Source organism: Sciurus carolinensis, chromosome 15 (genome assembly GCF_902686445.1).
Source record: "Sciurus carolinensis chromosome 15, mSciCar1.2, whole genome shotgun sequence".
In the NCBI taxonomy this organism is placed as follows: domain Eukaryota; kingdom Metazoa; phylum Chordata; class Mammalia; order Rodentia; family Sciuridae; genus Sciurus; species Sciurus carolinensis.
In genome coordinates, this window is record NC_062227.1 from 2,950,023 (window position 1) to 2,971,416 (window position 21,394).

The following is a 21,394-nucleotide window of genomic DNA, read 5'->3' on the forward strand; positions in this document are numbered from 1 at the left end:
GAGACTCTCCTTTAGGACGAACTCTGTGACAGATGTTGTCAAGTCCCCTTCCTCAAGGAGGCCCATTCACAGGAATGTAAATAGTGCATTGGTTTTCGGGGTGTAGCCAGGGCTGGGAACCAGCTAAGCTGTGGTGAACGAAGGCCAGAAACTCTGATTCAGCTTAGACTCAAGGTCATAGACATTGACGTGGAGCAGTACTCCCCGACTTTAGCTGAACATAGAAAGGCCTATGAAAGCGGCTGCGCGGGGTGCTGGCTGAAGAAATGATGACCCCTGTTCCCACCCTGCCCGGCATCTTCTTCCCGTTGCTGGGTCCGCGGACCTCGTTTCCGGGCCAGCGCCCCCACAAGACAGGGCTACATCTCCCGCGCTGTTTTGAAGAAGGAGGACCATTCCGTCCTCGCAGTCCCCTCGGAGGGCTGCCTTAATGCGCGTCCGCTCGGGTTCCCAGCTTACTGATACCCACTCAGGGGAGAGTATTTCGGGGTGGCAGGTTCTGTTTTCCACGGAAGTGGCCGGGACAGTGGAAGCAGGGTTTTCGGCTAGACTTTGGAGAACTCCGAAAACCCGCGGGAGCCCGGCCTCGGTACGTGCAGAGCGCGCCGGGCGCAGCCCCCGCAACCTCGGCGTGGGTCGGGCACTCGGCTCGCGCATCCGCGTTTTAGCAGCCGGGACACCCGGTCACGTGACGGGGGCGTTTCCTGGCGCCGCCCCGCCGCCCGCGCCGCGCCGCGCGCTCTGCTGCCGAGTGCGGGGTGCGGAGCTCGGAGTCGCCGGTGCCGGCGGCTATGAAGGTCTGGAGCTCCGAGCACGTATTCGGGTGAGGCGCAGCTGCGGGCCTCGTGGGGTCAGCAGCGACCCGGGCTCCCCCGGGGCATCCCGAGAGGGACCAGCGCCTTCCACTCCCCGGCCGTCGCTGGCCCGAGTCCGGCGGGACCTGGCGCTGCGCGGGGTCGCGGGCGGGGGTAGCAGCCCCGGGGCGAGGGTCCAGGCCACCGGGCGCAGGCCTCACCCGGTACGGGCAGGCCTGATGGCAGTGCCCACGCTCCCCGTGCGGCCAGGCCTGATGGCAGTGCCCACGCTCCCCGTGAGGGCACGCGGATGGTGGCGTTCTGGCTCTCCATGCGGGCAGGCCTGATGGCGGCGTCCTCGCTCCCGGTGCGGGCAGAACTGATGGCAGCGTCCTGGCTCCCCGTGCGGGCAGACCTGATGGCAGTGCCCACGCTCCCCGTGAGGGCAGGGGGATGGCGGCGTCCTCGCTCCCAGTGCAGGCAGGCCTGATGGCAGTGCCCACGCTCCCCGTGCGGGCACGCGGATGGTGGCGTCCTGGCTCCATGCGGGCAGGCCTGGTGGCAGTGCCCACGCTCCCCGTGAGGGCAGGGGGATGGCAGTGCCCACGCTCCCCGTGAGGGCAGGGGGATGGCAGTGTCCTCGCTCCCAGTGCAGGCAGCCCTGATGGTAGTGCCCTCGCTCCCCATGCGGGCACGCGGATGGCAGCGTCCTTGCTCTTCATGCGGGCAGGCCTGGTGGCAGTGCCCACGCTCCCCGTGAGGGCACGCGGATGGCAGCGTCCTTGCTCTTCATGTGGGCAGGCCTGATGGCAGTGCCCTCGCTCTCCTGTGCTGCGGGAGGTCCCAGGCAGGGATTCTGCAGAGCCAGCTCTGGCTTTGCGAAGATCGTGCAGAGCAGGCATCTTCAACATCCAGCAGATCTTAGGAGGGTCCCCAGGGGGCTCGGGCCCAAGAGGAAGCTGGACGGGAAGAAGGCACCTGGGGACCTTGTCCCCGAGTCCCCTAGTAGGCATGGAAGCCTCCAGCAGCCTAAGAGCTGCCCGAAAGTGCCCTCCTGACCTAATGGTGGCCTTCTCCAAGGCACTGATCCAAAGGCATTCTTTAGTCTTTTAAAGGAGCAAGATTTTAAAATTCCCCGACCCTACTTAGAAAAAAGCCTTTTATTTTTGCGTGAGAGATTATTGCATGAAATGGAATTGTCATTCTTTGGCCTTTTGTAAATGTAAAATTATATTAAATATTTACCAAGTACCTTCAAAACCTCTGAAACTTTTTTTTTTATGAAAGCTTTAGACCTGATAGGATATATTATTTTGCACAGCTTGCTGCCTTCCCAGGGCTGTGGGTGAGTCATTCTCTGGATGCAGAGGGAGAAGTTGAATTCTGTACATATCATAAGCTGGGGCTCAGTTGCCTTGTGGACCAAGGACCACCTGCTGGTAGTGGAGCACCGGCTGAGCAGTGCCAGCTGTGAAAAGTCACTGCTGACATTTTTAGCTACCAACCATTTATTTACTTTAAATTTTTTTTTTTTTTGGTTCTGGTGATTGAGCTCAGCACTGTTTTACCCCTGAGCCACACCCGCCAGCACTTTTAATTTTTCTTTTGAGACAGAGTCTCACTAAGTTTCTTAGGCTGCCTGAGAACTTGTGGTCTTCCTGACACAGCCTCCCAAATCAGGATTGTAGGTGTGAGCCACTGTGTCTAGGCCCACTTAAGTTTTAAGCTTTACTAAATCTAAATTACATACCACTCCACACCTACCTGTAATGTAAGCCACCTGTTTTAAATAGTCAATTCCATAATTTCAGTATTTACAGAAAATTTAAACTTCTAGTCCTCCAGACCCAATCATCCCTCCCCACTGCTCTCCCCTCCTCTCTCCCTAAAGGCAGTAGGGATGATGAGTTTAGTGGATATCCTTGCCTAGATCTTTGTGCCAAAGGTCCAGTTGACTACATTTATGTCCATCCACGTATATGAACACAGAACATATGCACTAATTTTTTAGAAATAGATATTAATGGCATCACCTTGGACAGATCTTTTGGCAATTTTTCTTCTCACCAGTAGGTTTTTAAGATCTGTCCTTATTGATATCTATGTGATTTGATATTGATTTCAATAGATACCTATATCAATAAGGATAAATATATACCTATATATAAGAACACATAAGTTTAGATGTGTGTGTGTATAGACACATGTATAGATTGGTTATAATGACTATATAATATTCCATCATATGAATATGCCACAATTTGTCCATTGTCTTCTTGAAGGGACATTAAATTTTCCCCTTACAAAGCTCACTGTAGTAGTCAGCCCTGTGTATGTTTCTGTTCCACTAGACAAGGGCCCATTTAGCCACCAGATCTCAAGCTGTTCAACCCCAGGACCACTTAACACTTTGGAAATATCGGAGACCTCTAACAGTTTTGTTTATTTGTATTATGTCTATCAACACCTTATTAGAAAATACAATTTCAAAATATTCATTAAAATTAACAGTAACAGACTTATTGCACTAACATAATGTTAAAAAAAAAAAAGCTGCATTTTCCAAAAATCAGCAGGAAGAGTGGCACTTTTAACCTACTATTTGCAAAGTCTGGATTAGTCGAGGATAGCTTGATTCTCATACCTGCATCTGTGTTTGTGTTGTGCGGTGTTTTGGTTGGAGTGTGTGGATGGACCCCAGTCTTGCACAGGTATAGTTGGTAATTTGTGGCTATTCCTTGCTGCTGTGACAGAGCAAATGCTGACTTCTTAACTATTTGTTGCAAAATAAAATCTGAAACAAAACTAAAGAGCAGAGGAACCAGCTCAAACCCTAGGGCTGAGTGGGTCCCCCCCGCCCCCCAGGTGTGATTCAGTGACATTTACATGAGCCGTTGGAACGCAATGCTCACCCCTCCTGCAGAATGCTGCAGTCAACATGCTCCGGGCAAGTTTCCTGCAATTCCAGTTTCCATCAAATCTTACCTTTGGCAACAGATACTACCAGTTGTTTGCCTCAAAACAACAGGCTCAGTTTATTAATCTTCTAGAAGAGTCTGCCAGATACCAAATTGGAATAAGCAGTGTGTGTGCTGTTTTTCCAGGTACAGGCCTGGATGGTGATTTGGTCTCCCAGCCTGAACAGCTGGCCAGTCCCCAATGATGCCCAGTCCCTCCATGCAAGAAGTCTGAGTGCATTTCCTGTTGCTTCACACAGAAAAGAGAGGAGAGTACTTAGGAACTAAGTGGCAATAAAATTAGTTGTTCTACCATTTCATCACAGATCTCCTAAGAGAAGCTGGCATCTTTTTCTCGAGTGTCAGCATTGAGGAACACAGTGACTGGGCTGTGGTTTGGAGTCCTGCCTTGACCACTGGTGATATGCCAGCACTTCACCTCCATTGCTTTTGCAACATCAGTTTAAATGTCAGTACAGTGAAGGCCAGTAATGTCTCAGCGGCATTGTGATAGTCACCTTCTAAAAGAGTTCTGGTGCTCCCAGCCTGTGTCCTGTGCCCTAAGAACCTCTGGGCCGTGGGATGTAGCTGACCTTTTTGTCTTATTTGTGGCTACCTACTTTAGAAAAAAAATAGCTTTATTATGGAAATTTCAGAAATATGCAAAATTAGACTAGAATGCTGAGTACCTGGTGCCTTCTCCCAGATTGTCTCTGGAAGCCCAGTTTCACCTATGTCCCCACTCTCTGCCGCTACCCCTGGGTGATTTTTTGGCAAAATTCAGAGTGAAGGAATTTCCTTTTCCTTCCTCTGACACCCCAGCTGTGCCTAGAGAGAGTCCCAGGGGGGAAGCCAGGGTTGTTCTTCCACCTTCTCTGGGTTAACCACGCTGGCACAGCTGGTGCCTGGTGCCCTTCTCACCCTGGGGCCATGGGAAGATGCAGCTGCATGGAGAAGCCATTACTGGGTGGGTTGCAGCAGAGACCTCCCACCCTTTGGGGACAGAATTCAGATCCCCCCATTGTCTAGTTTATAGCTGGGGACCACTCCTCCTGAAAGCAAGCTACAACAAAGTCCTCATCTTCCTAAACCTGGTGGTGGGCGTGCGGGGGCATGTCTGTCATCAACTTCTCCAGGTAAGTCACTTCTGTGACTGTTGTGTCCACCAGCCCTTCATGTCTACCATGCTCTTTCCAGCCCTTGCTTGTGCCGGACTTGAGCTTTGCCAGTTGAGTGGCTATCAACTGCTGACCCAGCGGGAGTGCTACTGGCTTGCTGTTTAGACCTTGTCATTTTAAAGATGTCACAGTTATTTTACCCTTTTCTTCAGTTCTATGTCTGTGTTAACTTCTGGGCTCATCCTGCTGTAATTAATGGAATTATGTGCATATTTTAAGCAGGTTGTATTTTGTTTAAATCATCAACCAAACAGATGCAAAAGTTTTATATAAAAAAATTATGCGACTGGGGTTGTGGCTCAGTGGTAGAGCACTTGCCTACCATGTGCAAGGCACTGGGTTCGATTCTCAGCACCATATATTAATAAATAAAATAAAGGTCTATCTAGTTTAAAAAATTATCTGTGGTAAGTTTAATGCAAATTATCTCTCAATATTGAGATCATTTTAAGCTTTATTTTGGAAGATGTAGTTCATTCTGTTTAAAGTAATGACTTTCATGGAACTCAACTCAGAAGCCCATGGGTTGTTTATGGAGAAGTTCTTTCTGGTGATTTTTTGCTTTTCAGGCATTTAGATTCTCTTTCCTTACCTAGATCTGGGGTCGAGTGTGTCTGTGTTTGGCTCTCAGGATATTCTAGAGGGATCAAAGACCAACCAGATCTCTGTGCCCTCAGCCCTTTATGTTAAAGCCAGTGGCTGCATTAACCTAGTGACAAGATTCTGTGATGTGAAACAAAGGTTAAAGAGAAGATTCTAGATTGGACCCTCACAATCTATAGGCTACTGAATGCCATAGAAATAGGATAGGGAGCTGGGAAGCCTGGTTTTAATCAGGCCCTGCTGCAGACCTTTTGACCTACAGGACAAGAGGTGTATGAGAATAAAGTAAATTAATGGTCATTCAGTTATATTAAAAATGACAGCAGATCTGGAACAAAGTTTTAATATGTTCATAATCTCTGATATTGGGTTTACTACTTCCATTTTTAGAATTTCATCCTAAGAAAAAGTTAGATATATTAGAAGACTACCTACTGAACACATCTACTATCTTCACGTCTGTCCTGACTTAATGCAAAGTTGGCAACAGTCAAAATAAGTTACCCTAAGAGACTGGTTGAATATTCATAGGAGAACCTATTATTCAACTGTTAAAAGTTATATTTTTGAAGAGTTTTGTGATATAGGAAAATTCATCAGTTATAAAAAGTGCACAATAAACTCACTGAGTATAATCCCAGTAAATTTTTCTTTTTTGATGCTGGGGAACATCAGTTAACTTTTTTAAAAAGGTGAGAGTGTGCACACACACGCTTGTGTGTACCGGTGCATGAGTGTGTGCACGCACCCAGGTCTTGGGTCTATTCACAGCAGCCAGGTGCATCTGGAGAGATGATGGCATTATGGAGATAGACTTCTCTTTGCAGGGGTCTTGCAGGCATCCCGAGGAGCACATCCTGAAGGGAGGATAGGTTGGCAGACTTGACAGCAGCCCCTTAGGGTTCTGGGGGAAGGTGCATGCCCACCATATGGTGGTGACCCTCTGGTTGGCTAATTCAAATGGGCCTGAGCCCCATGGGTTCAGGAAAGCAGTGCCAGCTGTGTACATGGTTTGGGCTTGTCAGATGGCAGGAGGTAGACCAGGGGGAAAGCAGTCACTTTTCTCAGCAAGGGCTCAGGGTCAGAGAGGGAGGTGGTATCCTTCATGGGAAGCCTTAGGAAGAGCTTGGGGGCACCTGGGGCTCCCACAGGCTCTGGGGATGTGGTAGGGTTGTGAGCCTGTATGAGCTGGTGGGCATGGTGGGAGGGTGACTATTCCTGTGGCTCACCATCTCCCCAGACGGCCCAGTCTCCTGGAAGCTGAGGGGTTTGTGCTGATGTAAGGGGCAGACACATGTCAGAATATTGACATGATTGTCTTTGGAGAGGGAACTTGTAGATAAATGTCTTCCTACTTCTCTTTATTTAAAAAAAAATTTGAACACATTTTTACAATAAAAATGTGGATGCTTGGTCACGCACCATTTAGAAGTTGGAACAAAGCAGAGCGGCACCTCAGCCTACCATGGGGTCCCATCCTGATAGACCATGGTAGGTGAAAGTGATTGCCAGTTGAAAATGTATTCAGTATGCCTACCCTACTCCACAGGTGGCCTAGCTGCCTTAAATGGGCTCAAAATAGTTGCCTTAGCCTACACCTGGCAAAGCCATCTAACACAGAGCCCATCTTATGATAAATATCAGAATACATGAGCGCTGTGTCTCACGTGACTTTATGAATACGGTATTGAAAGTCAAAACCAGAATGACTGGGTATGCATTTGCACCTTCATGAAATTGAAAGATTCTAAATCCAACGATGGTAAGTCGGGGACTTTTGTAGTTGATTCTTAATAGCACTTGCCTGGCTAGGAGCAGTAGCCTGCTCAGGATACTCATAAGGCAGGCATGTTACTTGTTCTATGATCATATTCTGAGCTGCCAGATGTCCAGTTGGTTATGTAGGATCACAGGCCCAGCTGAAACGTAGGGTTCAGTCTGTATTCACTGTGACAGCCAGGTAGGAAGGCACCCCCTGGTGCTGGCTACCCCGGGTGCCCTCTCCCCACCAGCAGCACCAGGGAGAGCCACATGCCATGGAGATGGGAGTGCTGTCTCACTGCAGAGAGGCCCCACCCCCAACAAAAGGATTCTGCCTCCTTGAGTACAGGGGGAGACCTGGGAGAGGAAACAGCCTGAGTCAGGTGAAGAAAATCCTGCAGCCCAGGGTCCTTCGTGCGGCACCTGGGCTAGGGATGCAGGTGTGGGGGCCTGTCGCCAAGGGCAGCTTACTGTGGGCATGCCAGACTGGGTGTGAGAAGAGTCCTGCCCCAGGGCCCGCCAGCAGCAAGGCTCACAGCATCCAGGCTTTGGGCCTGGAGTAGACTTGACAGATTCGTTTGGTTAAAGCGTTGAACCCCAGGGAATGAGCACTAGGTCGCTGCCCATCCCCTGGAAGCCCAGCATCCTCGCTCCGCTGCTGCTCGCTCCGCGCGCCCAGCATCTCCAGGTCGCTACTTCTCTGGCTGACTGTGTTTCTCCCGCCAGCCACCCGTGGGACACGGTGATCAAGGCGGCCATGCGGAAGTACCCGAACCCGATGAACCCGTGCGTGGTGGGCGTGGACGTGCTGGAGCGCCGCGTGGATGGCCGCGGGCGGCTGCACAGCCTGCGCCTGCTCAGCACCGAGTGGGGGCTGCCCGGCCTCGTGCGCGCGGTGAGCGCCCGCCCGGCAGCGTGTGGTGGCCGCGGGCCCCCTGCGCCCCTCGCGGCCCCACCTCGCCTGCCCCAGACGGAGCGCGGTTGCTCCATCTGCTCTGGATGCCGGGATGCCGGGATGCACAGCGCTGAAGCGCGAGCTGTCGGCTCCCGGTCCTGGAGACCCGAGCCCCAGGTCAGGGTGTCAGCAGGCGGGCTTCCTCCAGGGCCTCGGCGACAGGCACCTCCCTGGTGACTGTGTCCTAAATGTGGCCCCTTGCTGCTCCTGGCGCTCTCAGAGACTCCTGCGTGAGGGCTCGGACATCACAACTTGGGTCTGACGTCCCTCCAGCCTGACCCCCAGAGTCCATCCCCGTTTCCTCCCCAGCACAAGGGCCTTCTGGGCCACTTTGGTGATCCCCATCTCTCACCCTATTCTTTTGTCAAAGCATTAGTTACTGCCATACACTTAGCTCTGAACTCATTTATTTTTTCATCATCTGTCACCTATGGCAATGGAAACGCCCCGAAGACTAGACTTTGTTCTGTCCATTTCCCAGTTACCATTATTTGTCCAGTAAACAGGTGAATTAATTAGCAAGTGGAATTTTAACATGTTACTATATTAGTTTCATTTTGTTTTTTAGATTTTGGGGACCAGTAGGACTTTGACATACATCAAAGAGCATTCTGTTGTGGATCCCGTGGAAAAGAAAATGGAACTTTGTTCCAGCAATGTAAGCAATGGCCTAGGAGAGCAGCGCTTAGCCGTTGCCTGGTGATGGTGCGTAGCGCCTTCATTTAGTCTTACTTCCAGCCTGGCTTTGGCCTCAGTGAGCACTGATTTTTTCATAGGAAGTTCCAAATTTATTTAAGAGTTTTTTTTAATTTGTTTTTTATTCTAACATAATAAAGACAGATGTGGTGGCACACACCTATAATCTCAGCAGCTTGGGAGGCTGAGGCAGGAGGATTGCAAGTTTGAGACCAGTATCAGCAACTTAGGGAGGGCTTCAGCAACCCAGTGAGACTCTGTCTCAAAATTAAAAAAAAGGGCTGGGGGTATGGTTCAGTGGTAAAGTACCCTGGGCTCAATTCTCAGTTAGAAAAAAAAATTAAAAGACAAAAACAAATATAATAAACATGTAGAAAAACGCACATGTCCAATTTGATAAGGGAACCAAGTCTCCGTGAGCTGTTACTCCACAGGGTGATTACAGATAATGACAGTGGACTGTGTATTTCAGAAAAGCCAGAAGAAAGATTGTGAATGCTTTAAACAAAGAGAGAACAGCTGTTTGAGGAGACAGCTATGCTTACCTGCTCTGAACATCTCAGTGTATGCACGTTGTACCTTCAGTGCTAGCCCATAAAGATGTCCTGTAGTCACGTGTCAGTTAACAGGAATGGGACAAATGAGGCCTGTATTGATGAATCGTCACTAAGTGAACACACTGGTTAACCAGCAGCCGGAGGAGGTGATAGGACACAAATCACTGTCCTGATTCCCAGCAGCAGAGGTGACTTTAGTCACCTCTCTAGCAGGTTTTCAGTTACTTTTATTTTTCTGGTACTGGGCTTGAACCCAGGGGTGCTCTACCACTGAGCTACATCCTCAGTCCTTCTTAATTTTTTTTTGCAAAAGGATCTCACTCAGGGGCACAGGCTAGCCTCGAACTTGTGATCTTCCTGCCTAAGCCTCCAGGTCACTGGGAGTAAGGTGTGTGTGTACCGAGCCTGACTGTTTTGCTTTTGTGTTTTTGCAGTGCTGGGATTGAACCCAGGGCCCTGTGCATGCCAGGCAAGAGCTCTGCCCCCGTGCCACACCCTCCACCCTAGTGGTCATGCTGAGAGCCACGTTCCCTCTTCAGTCCTCTTTTACTTCTTTCAATTAAAATAATGTAGATGCATCGAGCGGATGCAGGTTCAAAGAGCATGAGGGGAAAGCGCACGGGCTAGGAAAATGGCTCATTTTACCAATACTGCTTAGTCTTGTAACCACAGAAAGGGGCCATTCTGGGAGAAATCCCAACACCATGCTCATGTGCAGTTTCCCTTCTCCCTGTGCCCCCTCCTCTGGCTCACCTGCTTTGTCCCCTGAGCCACAGCACTGGTTGAAGTCATTCATTCGTTGGTTCCACTAACCACATCGGTGCCTGCTGTCTGCCAGGCATCATGCTAGGGCAGGTAATGCAAGCCTGGAAGATATTTCTGCCCTTGCTGGTGCATCGCCCCCTGAACAACCTGACCAGCCTGTGCAGATGGAGGCGTGTGGACCACCAGGGCAAGGCCCCCACGGGGCCATGGGAGAACCTCAGAGAGGAGCCGAGGGGAGGCAGGGGCTTGAAGATGGCAGGAGCTTCCCAGACAGGCTAGCGGGTATCCCTAGTATCAGAGCACAGATAGGTTAGGGCAGGCAGAGGCTGGCCTGCTCTGGAGGAGCAGGGACACTACAGGTTTTCAGTGAAATTATTACATGGGCAGAAAATAAGTGTTTGTCACTGCTGAAAAGTTATCTTGCTTTTGACAACTTAAACTTTTTTTTAAATGGTCTTGCTGGGCACAGTGGTAAATTCCTGAAATCCAAGCTACTTGAGAGGTTGAGTAGGGAGGACTGAGGATTGCTAGAGGCCAGGAGCAACCTGGGCAACAAAGCAAGACCTGGTCTCAAACAAACGACACAAACAAATAAAAGTTTTGTGTTGAAACTGGCTCTTGGAGAAGAGGGTAAATTGAGTTAAATGCTGATAACAATTCCATCGCTTCACTCTTAGGTGGGAGCCAACTGGCCACATGTGACTATGTAAACAAATTAATTAGGAGTGAATGAAAATAAATCCCCCTTTCTTAGTCACACTAGCCACGTTCTAGATGTTCATTCACTACATGTGTCTGCAGCCACCACATCAGGGAGGATGATAGTATCAGAAAATTCTGTTCACAGTGCTCTGCTGGAGCCCAGTTCTTAAATAGGCCTCAGGAGGAAACCTTGTTGAATGAGGCAGCTGACTGTTCATAGGAAGTGGCATTGAGGAGACAAGGCCCCCAGTCTTTATGTGGATGCTGGGGTCTGCCCCATGCAGTCCCGGGAGCCAGGGCCCCGAGACCAGGTTCTGGTGCAGGAGGGCAGAGAGCTTGCTACTGTTGGTTGGGCACTGCCCTTTCCTGTACCTGCTGGTGCATCTGGCAGCTTGGAAGTATCCTGGAGGCCAGAACAACACTCACAATAGGTGCCAGCTGCTCGTGGGAAGAGCTGCGCTCTGGTGTCCCTAGGATGCGATGTGTTTGGACCTTTGGTGCCTAAATGTTTTGCTCTGGCTCTGCTCAGTGTTAATTTTGGGGTGGAAGAACATGGGTAGATGTTTTGGGAAGAAATGCAAGAGAAATAGAACTTAAAGCTATTGTTTCTTTTTTTTCTTTTTAAAGATCACACTCACAAATTTGGTGTCAGTGAATGAGAGGTTGGTGTACACACCGCATCCGGAGAACCCTGGAAAGTGAGCCTTCTCGTCCTGGGGTTCGCTCGTAGAACAGCAGTGGTGGGGGCTCCCTTGTCCACTTCCTCACCTGTGACTCTCCCACAGGACGGTGCTCACACAGGAAGCCATCATCACCGTGAAGGGGATCAGCCTTGGCAGCTACCTGGAAAGTCTGATGGCCAGCACAATATCATCTAATGCCAAGAAGGTTCGTACCAGTCTGGGGTCCTGTGTGTGGTCTGAATGTTAAGTGCCAAGTGAAGCAGGAGACATGTTTCGTCCCACAAGTCCTCCTAGGTGCTGGGAATCTCCATCTGTAACTGAGCTTGTAATTCCGTAGCATTTCCCACAGTTACATTCAAAACCAGTGTCAGGCAAAGGCTGGCCAGGCCCTGAAGGGAGCCATAGGGCTCCTCTCCTTAGCAGGGAAAGTACGGGGCAGACCTGGAGTATGAACCTGCCAGGGCAGCTCCCCCTTCAGAGAGAGAGCTCAAATATTGGAGGCTCTGCGAAGGCACGCCCACCACGTGACATTGGAGGGTGGTGGGTACTCATGCTGTTGGGCAGCATGTTCTGGGCTATTGGGTAGCAGCCACCAGGTGGCTGGGTAACAGGCACTGGGAGGCTGTGGCTGAGTGCCCCCAGCTGTGATGCCCCCCTGGACCCAGCTCCCCTCTGGCAAGATTTGGGAGTGAGCTCTGTGGAGGTGAGAGGGGAAGGGATGGATCCCAGGGTCTGTTCACAGCTGTCCCTTTGTGCCCAGGAGGCTGGGGTGGAGGCAGAGAGTGATCTGGGAGTCCAGGTGTCCCTCCCCACTAACAGACTGGTGGAATGAGTTTGGACATTGGGAAGGAAGATGTTCCTCAAGGCGAAGGTGATTCTGCCTGCCAGAGCAGGGCCTTTGCTTCTCTCCTTGGCTCACCTCCTCCCTGCCCCACCCCTCCCACCCTGGCTTTTCCATCTTAGTTTTCTGAATCCGTTGGTCTGTCCTTCCTTTCCTTCTGTGACAGAGTTGGGGCCTTCTGAGAAACTGAAGCAGCATGAAGAGCCCCCTTCCAGCCCCGACTCTTGTGATCAAGTCAGAAAGATTTCAGACATGTCACTCAGACTGACAGGAATGAGTTCATTGAATGGGTAGGAAAAGGGAAAGGGGACACTCTCAAGGGAGAGAGTGGGTCCTCTCAGAGAGGAGAGGGACAGTGTGCTTCTCCTGCACTCCAGAGAAGTTTCCAGTGTCCTACCCACGTCCACCTCTTGACTTTTGACAGCAGGGTAACATCAGACTTCCAAGTATCCACTGCCATGGCAATTTTAGGTCACCTTGGCCCATGAGGAAGGGTTCTAGTTGGATTCTTAACCATACGTTCTTACAGATTTTATGGTTAGGAGGAATTATCCTTATCTCCCTGAGTTTCAGGATCTGATCACCAATAATAAGGTCTGGGTTCCTGGATGAACGTTATTTTGGGCCTGGCTTTCTCCTGAAGATAACAGGTAGTTTGCTGAGGAATGTGACATAGCCTGTCCTCTTAGTCCAGCAAAGATGCAGATAAATCACTTTTTAGGAATGAAAGCCTGTGGGGGTCAGCACAGTGGGCCCACTTTTTAGAATTGTTCTCTTAATCTGTGTTCCCGCCATCCTCATCTATCTGACTCCTAACATTTCCACACTTAAGCCACCAACTGGTGTAACCATGTACCTGCATTTAACTAGTCACAAATGGAAGAGGCTGTCTACCCAAGTTTTATGTTTTTAAAGAAAAGTTAGATTTGAGGAAGGCTCTGCTGCACCCACCTGTAGTCCCAGGAACTCAGGAGGCCGAGGCAGGAGGATTTCAAGTTGAAGGCCACCTGGGTGACTTAGCAAGACCCTGTCTAAAAATATAAGAAGGGCTGGGGATATAGCCCAGTGCAAAAGACCCTGGATTTAGTCCCCAGTACCACCCTGCCTGCCCCCCAAAGAAGAAAAGTCCAGGTGTGAGAATCGTAGGCAGTCACTTTGCTCAGCTCAGGGGAAGTAGGGCAAGAAAGCCCAATGGGGAGAGCTTGTGCCTGTGGAGAGCTCATGGAGGATGTGCCCTTGTGTGCACTTTAGGCGTTTGGAAGTGCTTGGCTTCTAAAGTTGCTGGAACAGAGCATTACAGGAGGGTGGGGGGCGGGGTGATACCCAGTGATGCTCAAGCTACCTCAGACCTTCTTGGAGAACAACCAGGCAGATGCTGCGGAGCCACATCCGGCTTTCTTCTGCTTCTCTTCGTAAGAGGCTGTAGCGTTGGAGGGTTGAGGAGTCTCGGCCTGGATGACTCCTTTGAGGGAAAGGAGTCCTCTTCCAAGCTGGAGTTTGCCATCAAGGAGGCAGATGGGCTAATCTCTCCATATGCTCAGAAACAGCTGAGCCTGTGCAGATGGGGGTGGGGGTGCAGGTGGACCTGCAGCCCAGGGCCTCCCTGGCCTCGAGGCAGCCAGCTCAGGGCTGGGATTTGGGGCATCAGGGTTGCATTTGCAAGCCTCTGGGGGATGAGGACCTGCTGTGTTCTACTAAGAGGGATGCCAGCGTGGGGAAAGCTGGAGTGGGGTGTCGATTTGCTAACACAGTAGAGAATTTCAGGCACTGAAAACGTGCCAGCTCGTTTTGAACTTGAGGGAGATGCGTGGACAAGTTGCTGCCTGGTCATCACCACCACGTGTCCCTCTCTGGCCGTGCACGGCAGGCTCATGGCTCCTCGGTGCAGTGTGCTGCAGAACGTCTCACTGTGCCTTTTTCTGTGTTGCTGCAGGGGTGGGCTGCCATTGAGTGGATAATCGAACATTCTGAAAGCGCCGTAAGCTAACAGGCCTGGACCTGCACCTCAGGATGCACGGTGGTAACTGCGGTACTTGTTAACCTGGTACAGACGTCTGGCATTTCATTACCCATGTGCATGGGGTGTGCGCAAGAGGATGCGCGAGAACACTGCTGCGCGTTGGCCTTGGCCCTATGCTTCTCAGCGTCCCCTGTGGGAGCCAAGCCTCCAACTCGCACTTCCCTGCTTCACGCAGGTCTTACTTTCGGGGACGCTGAGCTGCTGTCCCTGGGGTCTGCAGAAGGCAGGACGCATCTGCCTGCACAGGGTGCGCACGATCCTCCCACTGTGGTGGCTCCTGGGGAGCCTCCTGGGTAGGTCCGAGGGGCTCCGAGGCTCTGCCTCCGCGGAGAGACTTCACTCGGGTGGATGTGCTCTTTCTTCTTTTGGAGCTGGGGATGGGTCCCAGGCCTCGCACCTCCCCTGCGCTCCTCCCGCCCCAGCCCCGCCTTGGGAAATGGTTTCTGTGTGGAGTCCTCGCCTGCCAGGGCCCCTGCCCAGCCCGCCCTTGCTTTCGGGGCAGAGCATCGCGAGCATTTCCGTGAGCGCCACAGTACCGCTGGGTTCCCGCCCGGGACTCCATGCCGGATGCCCAGCGCCCTTTGCCAGGCTCACTTGGGAGAGGAGACCAGAGCCCTGTCTCCCTGGTCGAGGGGACGCCTCTGCTCCTGGTCCCCGCGCTGCTGTGCTGCGCTGCACTGGCTGCTCCCCACCTCCTGTGCGTCTGTCTGTCCCCAGCTCACGTGCTCTCCCTCAGGCCGGTCCTTCAGCCAGTAAGCTGCCCTTCTGGGGTCTGTAAGACTGGTCGCTGGTTTTGCCTCAGTTGCTGGAGCTGCAGTTTGCTGGCGACCTTGACCTTGAATCCAAGGCTGAGACCTGCCGCACATCCTTCCTGTTTCAGGGGGTCACTGAGTTGAGCACATGCAGGGGAGGTTACCAGGCTGGTGTGACTGTGTGTGTGTGTGTGAGAGAGAGAGAGAGAGAGAGAGAGAGATCAGAGAGAGAGAGAGAGCAGAGAGAGATCAGAGGATCAGAGAGAGAGAGAGAGAGAGATCAGAGAGAGAGAGAGAGAGCAGAGAGAGAGAGAGCAGAGAGAGAGATCAGAGAGAGAGAGCAGAGAGAGAGAGAGAGATCAGAGGATCAGAGAGACAGAGAGAGCAGAGAGAGATCAGAGAGAGAGAGAGAGAGAGAGCAGAGAGAGATCAGAGAGAGAGAGAGAGAGAGAGAGATCAGAGAGAGATCAGAAAGAGAGAGAGAGCAGAGAGAGATCAGAGAGAGAGAGATATCAGAGAGAGAGAGATCAGAGAGAGATCAGAGAGAGAGAGAGAGAGAGAGAGCAGAGAGAGAGAGAGCAGAGAGAGATCAGAGGATCAGAGAGAGAGAGAGAGAGAGATCAGAGAGAGAGAGAGAGCAGAGAGAGAGATATCAGAGAGAGAGATCAGAGAGAGAGAGCAGAGAGAGAGAGAGAGATCAGAGGATCAGAGAGACAGAGAGAGCAGAGAGAGATCAGAGAGAGAGATCAGAGAGAGATCAGAGAGAGAGAGAGAGCAGAGAGAGATCAGAGAGAGAGAGATATCAGAGAGAGAGAGATCAGAGAGAGAGAGATCAGAGAGAGAGAGAGAGAGAGAGCAGAGAGAGAGAGATCAGAGAGAGTCAGATCAGAGAGAGAGAGAGATCAGAAAGAGATCAGAGAGAGAGAGAGAGAGAGAGAGAGATCAGAGAGAGATCAGAGAGAGAGAGAGAGAGAGAGAGAGAGAGAGAGATCAGAAAGAGAGAGAGAGAGTGCTCTGATGTGAGTCGTGACTTCTCAGGTTCTCTTTCCTTAAAAGCCAGAGCTGAACTGCCTCCATCTTCAATTAGATACCTCACCCAAAACATCCAAGAAGACAGGAAGGAAGAGGAAGAAGGTGAAGAGAGGCGAGCAGGACGTGGCTCAGGCCCTGACTGGAGGGACCTGCTGGCACCCCTCCGGTGCCCTGGGGACCTTGGAGCAGCACCGCAGTGCAAGACTCGAGAAGTCAGCGCCCGTCCACGCCGAGTGGCTGCCGCAGCACTTGGCCTGTTTTGGGGCCTTGGCCGCTTTCCTGGCAGGGGCCCCAGCCCTTCCTGCCAGCTCAGGACCTTGCTGCTAGAGCCCCTCTCGTGCCCCCGCTGAGCCCTGTCCCTGCGCCAGCTGCACGTGCCCTCCGTGCTTCACAGAAACACCCGGGTCCTGAAGCCGCCTCTGCCCGGGCCTCCTCTGCTCCCCTTGGCGTGGAGCTCTGCTCACCGGCCGCTTCCCACCCACGGGAGCCGAGCCCTGGGCGCCGCAGGCCTTGCTGGGGTCCTGTGGCCCGGCGGGGTTTGGGCCGACTCCCAAGGGTCTCTGGCGGGGTCTGGCTGCTGACAAGGCTGCCCGGCTCCCGGGGAGAGGGGACTCCCAGTGACCTTGCCTTCCCACGGGCTGTGCCACTGCCCTCAGGACACCTGGGGTGCGGGCCTGCTGGGCTCCGCCTGGTGGCTCTGGGCCCTGCCTGGACTGGACGGTCCCACCTCCATCACCGGCCCAGCTCTGCTCGCGCTTTGCCGGTGGCCTCGGGGTGCCGACACCTCCAAGTCTCTGCAGCTTGTTCTCCCGACTTTCTCCTCATCGTTTCCTGACGTTGCAGGGATCAGGGCAGAAGGCTTCCCACTGTCCTGAAATCCAAGTTGTTTAAGACAACACTCATTTAAAAAGCTCCAGAGCGATCACGCTGAATGGGTCAGAAGAAAAGCACAGGCCTGTGCTGAGCAGAGGCCCGACTCTCCCTCTGCAGGCGACCCCACCCCTGCTCTCAGCCCCTTCCCGAAATCCATGTGCCTGTGAAGCACCGGTGTGGGCTTTGATCGTCCCCTTCTGTCATTAAACTTGGACAGGCTCGTGCTGCACGCGCTGCTTGTGACTGTCTTTGTTTCTGCTTCTTGAACGTCCCCTGGAGGATGCACCGCAGGGGCCACCTTCACTGGCTCTGCTGGGCCCAGTCGGCTGTTGGGCTGCCCCTGCAGGTGGCACCGTCTCCTGGACACTGTGCCCTGCTCTCTCCAGTGCAGCCCTCGCTCCCGGTTTCAGGATGGCTCTGTCACTTCACAGGCTCATTGTCTAAGTGTGTGACATCGGGAGTCGTGTTCTGGAGGGACGCGTGTGAGGCTGCGATGTGTAAACCACGTGCTGAGAGCGGGATGGTGTCAGGGCAGCTTCTCTGATCTGTGCGGGGGGAGGCCGCAGAGGTCCCGGGTGTTTTTGGAGGAAGGTCACATTTTTAGTGTAAGGAAGGTTGTGTGGGTCAGCTGGTTATGTCCCACCGTTGGGGGCTGGAGGTGGGTTAGAAACAAGCACCTGCATGCGCTTGGCTTCTTGGTCTCCCATGCCTTCAGTTATTTATTTATTTATTTATTTATTTTTGAAAAAGTTCAGTTGGTTTGTTATAGTATCAGGAAGATTTAAAACTATTGTGCTTCATTCTGCTCACAGATGGCCAACATTAAGGGACATATTTTTCTCCCAAAGAGAGAAGTTGTCAGAATCTTCGATATGTTTAAATTACACAGGCAGAGTTACACACCTGCTGTTTCATTCTGTACTCTGCCCCTTCCTGCAGTTGTACAGCTTACTGCAAAAGGGAATTTTAGTTTGGATAATGGTTTAAAAGTCTTCCCTTGCTCTCACAGTGGCGCATGCCTGTAATCCCAGCGACTCAGGAAGCTGAGGCATTGGTTCAAAGTCAACCTCAGCAAAAGTGAGGGTCTAAGCAACTCAGGAGACCCTGTCTCTAAATAAAATACAAAATAGAGCTGGGGATGTGGCTCAGTGGAGTGCCCCTGTTCAATCCCTGGTACCAAAAAAAAAAAAAAAAAAAAAGTCTTTCCTTTCTTATTAAATTACTTTTGAGTGAAACTGGATGAGAATTTTCTTCATACTCTCTTCCTTACCCCAAACACATAGAAAACACAGTTCCCAAATTCCAAAATCAAATGTAACCATAAACTTGAGAGGTGAACTTTATTCAAAGACAAAGTAAATACTTCCTTATTTCCTTAAAGACTCCAGGTGGCATTCAGGTCACAGAGCAATCACTGGCTGCCTGGCTTTTGGGAAATGGGGGAAAATGACAAAGGCTACAAAGTGTTCCAACCTCTAAAATTCTTCTCAAAAACAGAAGAAAGTCATGAACATTGGTGGGAAAGTGTTTCACATTTCCAAGAAATCCTGTTCCACCAGTGTGTTTGGAAGGTGGTCTCCCACCCATTTGGCTTTGGCCCACGAGGTGTTGATTCAGTCAAGTGAAGAACCACTGCATCCTGAGCTTGGAATGCACAACAATGGATGGCAGGAAAGTGGTTTTTTATTTGCTTCAGCAGTTGTGCAGAGATGAGCTGAGGGGGAAGAAGCACCAGCCTTCTGTCCCCTAGAGTCACCTTCCACCGTGCTTTCAGTTATTTGTTTCCTTAAAACCCGGGTGCTTCAGAAGAAGAATCTCCTTGGCCAACTAGGCTTTTCCTTTTTTCCCTTCAGTTATCAGGATGGAAGCTCTTGAGTCCTACAAAGACCTTTTTGCTAGAGATACCACCTGGGAGCAGAGAGGGCTCCACCCTTACAAGGAAGCTTCAGCCACTGCTGGACATGGGGGACCCCTCAGGAGGTACCCCTGGGTGCTTGTCCACAATGCACTCTGTGCAGCTGACTCCCAGGTGACTGTGAGTGGGGGAGGGGCTCTGGGGCATCATGTCAAGTCGTGCTTCTTCGGTGGTGGACAGGAGACTGGGAGCAGTCGACCTCCGCAAGGCCGCCTCTCCAGGTTGCCCACAGGCCTCCGGGTTTTGGTCACTATTTTCCAACAACCGCTGAATGCGCAGTCAGCACTGGGAAGACGTGGAGAAACTCAGAAGGCTTTCTAATGAGTATTTATGCCGCTGTCTCCTGCTAAGGGCTTCCCTGAACCAGCAGCGAAGATGCTGATGTAACCGATCCCTCCGCTCTCCATCCGGCCCTGCTCTTGATTGACAATCTGAGAGAAAGACAGAACGGTCTGGTGCACTGGGCCCTGCCGGGCTTCAAGGGGCCATTGTGGTGCAGTGACACTGAACTGAATGTCCTCGAGCCAGCACATCAGGATTCACTCCCACACACGCCAGCACCGCTCACAGGCACTCTGCGACCCAGCCAGCCAAGCGAGGGCAGTGCCTGAACGCGGTCAGTTTACAGAGCCCTGACGTTCGGTTCTGCCTTTCAATCAGAGGAGAACAAAACTCATCTAGGTTGCAAACTGGACCAACATTAGCATTTACTAAAAAAAGTACTTTGAAACACTACTGCTTCTTACTAAAACTCCATACAAAATCATCTCTATTCAGGCAAACTTAAGGAAGAGTAAATCTGCTTAAAAATGTTTGGGAAAAAAGCCTGCGACTGAATTTTTAAGACGAGGAGCTTGTTAGTATTTGGAGGACATGGTTTGTTCAAAAAAGTCGCATCATTTACTCAAAGATGCCCAAAATACTTATCAGAAAAAAAAAAAAAAAATCACCCATCACAGAGTTTTCTTTCTCTGGGAGCCGCTTATGGAGATGATAGATAAAGTGGATGTGTTCACTATCCACTCTGGTTCTCTCTGCCCTGAGAAGAGAGAGTGGGGCCAAGGGGACAGTGAACCCCTTTGAAGGTCAGCTCTGAAACTGTACCAAACAAGCAGAGCTGGCTCGACAGCTGGTGGCGGCTTTTCTCAGCTTCAGCATGTTTCGGAAGTTCTCCACGTTCCTATTCACAGTGGTGAGCGTGAGCAGGGGACGTCTGCTCTGGCTGAGTCTGCGATAAACTTGCTCAGCGGCAGCAAAATAGAAGTAGCCAGGTAGTCACTCCTAAATCTGTCACTCGCACAGCCCAGGCGCCCGTCATCACTGCCTGCCGGAAGACAGCCCGCAGCGCCGGTTCCATGAGCTGTACCAGCAGCGCCTGGGCTGCTGAACGTTTCGGGCGGACGGACGGCGACTTTATTTGTGGGGTCCTATTACCACACACCATACACTCCACAGCCTGTGCTGCCCTCTCTTTGTCGGAAGTCACAAAAGGGCTTCATCAAGCTTTGAACCATCTGCAAATCCGGAGCTTCAGAAGAATCAAAGACTTGTGTTTCTTTGTTTTCTTGTGTTTTAAAATCTCCAGCAGACTACCCTTTGGTAGAATGATATCAGGTAAAATGCTAATGTTTAACTCTAGAGCCTTCCCAAGGACAACAACACTCTAATGCAACATGAAATAAAATGATAAATAGCTACAAGAAGTCTTTTTTCTCCCAAATGAGAAAAACATCCATTTGACATTCCCAACATCAAATTAAACTCTGCGGATCTTGCTGCGCAGCTACTGCTCCAAAATGTGCAGAGCAGGGTTTAAGGGTGAGAGCGCTGCCCTCGGGGACACTGCTTCGTCACTCCTGCAGGGGGCACTCCGCTCACCGATGGCTAGATGTGGGCCTGTGTGTGAGGGCTGGGGCCAGCACCCCTGTCCCCTGCTTCTCTGCACTTAAATGTGACTCCCAAATTCAGGAAAGGAGGGTAGTCCTGAGAGGCCAATAGCGACCACAATCTGCTACACGGACAGACACGCCTCAGAATGTAACCTGTGTGCGTGTCAGGAAGATGGTGAACTTTTATCGACTATTCTTTCCTATTTTACCGTTTGAAGGGGGCAGTTAGGCGGTAGAGATCAGAGTGTAAAACTCTGCTTACTGAGCCACAAAGAAATGCAAAGAGATGTTTTATATAATGTTCTTTTTTTAAATTGTAAACAAATGGGATACATGTTGTTTCTCTTTACATGAAGTAAAGGCTTATCATTTGTGTAATCATACATTTACATAGGGTAATGTTGGTTGATTCATTCTGTTA

General features: G+C 51.2%; 1 protein-coding gene across 4 annotated transcripts; it reads left to right on the forward strand.

Moving 5' to 3' along the window:
* Positions 1 to 694: 694 nt before the first annotated feature.
* On the forward strand, positions 695 to 18,290 carry Prelid3a (PRELI domain containing 3A). 4 transcript variants are annotated; one of them, XR_007105214.1, is made up of 7 exons: positions 695 to 823; positions 8,020 to 8,188; positions 8,817 to 8,906; positions 11,596 to 11,666; positions 11,754 to 11,856; positions 14,426 to 14,536; positions 16,352 to 18,290. XR_007105214.1 is itself a non-coding variant. In XM_047526719.1 (7 exons), exons 1-6 carry the CDS (start codon positions 792 to 794, stop codon positions 14,477 to 14,479), a joined length of 519 nt encoding a protein of 172 aa, XP_047382675.1. In that variant the 5' UTR covers positions 695 to 791; the 3' UTR covers positions 14,480 to 14,521; positions 16,352 to 18,290. The 4 variants fall into 4 exon arrangements, 3 of the variants coding, with proteins under 3 accessions (XP_047382675.1, XP_047382676.1, XP_047382674.1); XM_047526719.1 differs by having other exon boundaries at positions 14,426 to 14,521; XM_047526720.1 differs by having other exon boundaries at positions 14,426 to 14,512.
* The last annotated feature ends 3,104 nt before the right edge of the window (positions 18,291 to 21,394 follow it).

Coding starts and splice junctions, on each gene's coding strand:
- Prelid3a (XM_047526719.1), top strand. CDS start 792: ATGAAGGTCTGGAGCTCCGAGCACGTATTCGG. Junction 8,907..11,595: donor TGGAACTTTGTTCCAGCAAT/GTAAGCAATGGC, acceptor TTCTTTTTAAAG/ATCACACTCACAAATTTGGT. Junction 11,857..14,425: donor TATCATCTAATGCCAAGAAG/GTTCGTACCAGT, acceptor GTGTTGCTGCAG/GGGTGGGCTGCCATTGAGTG.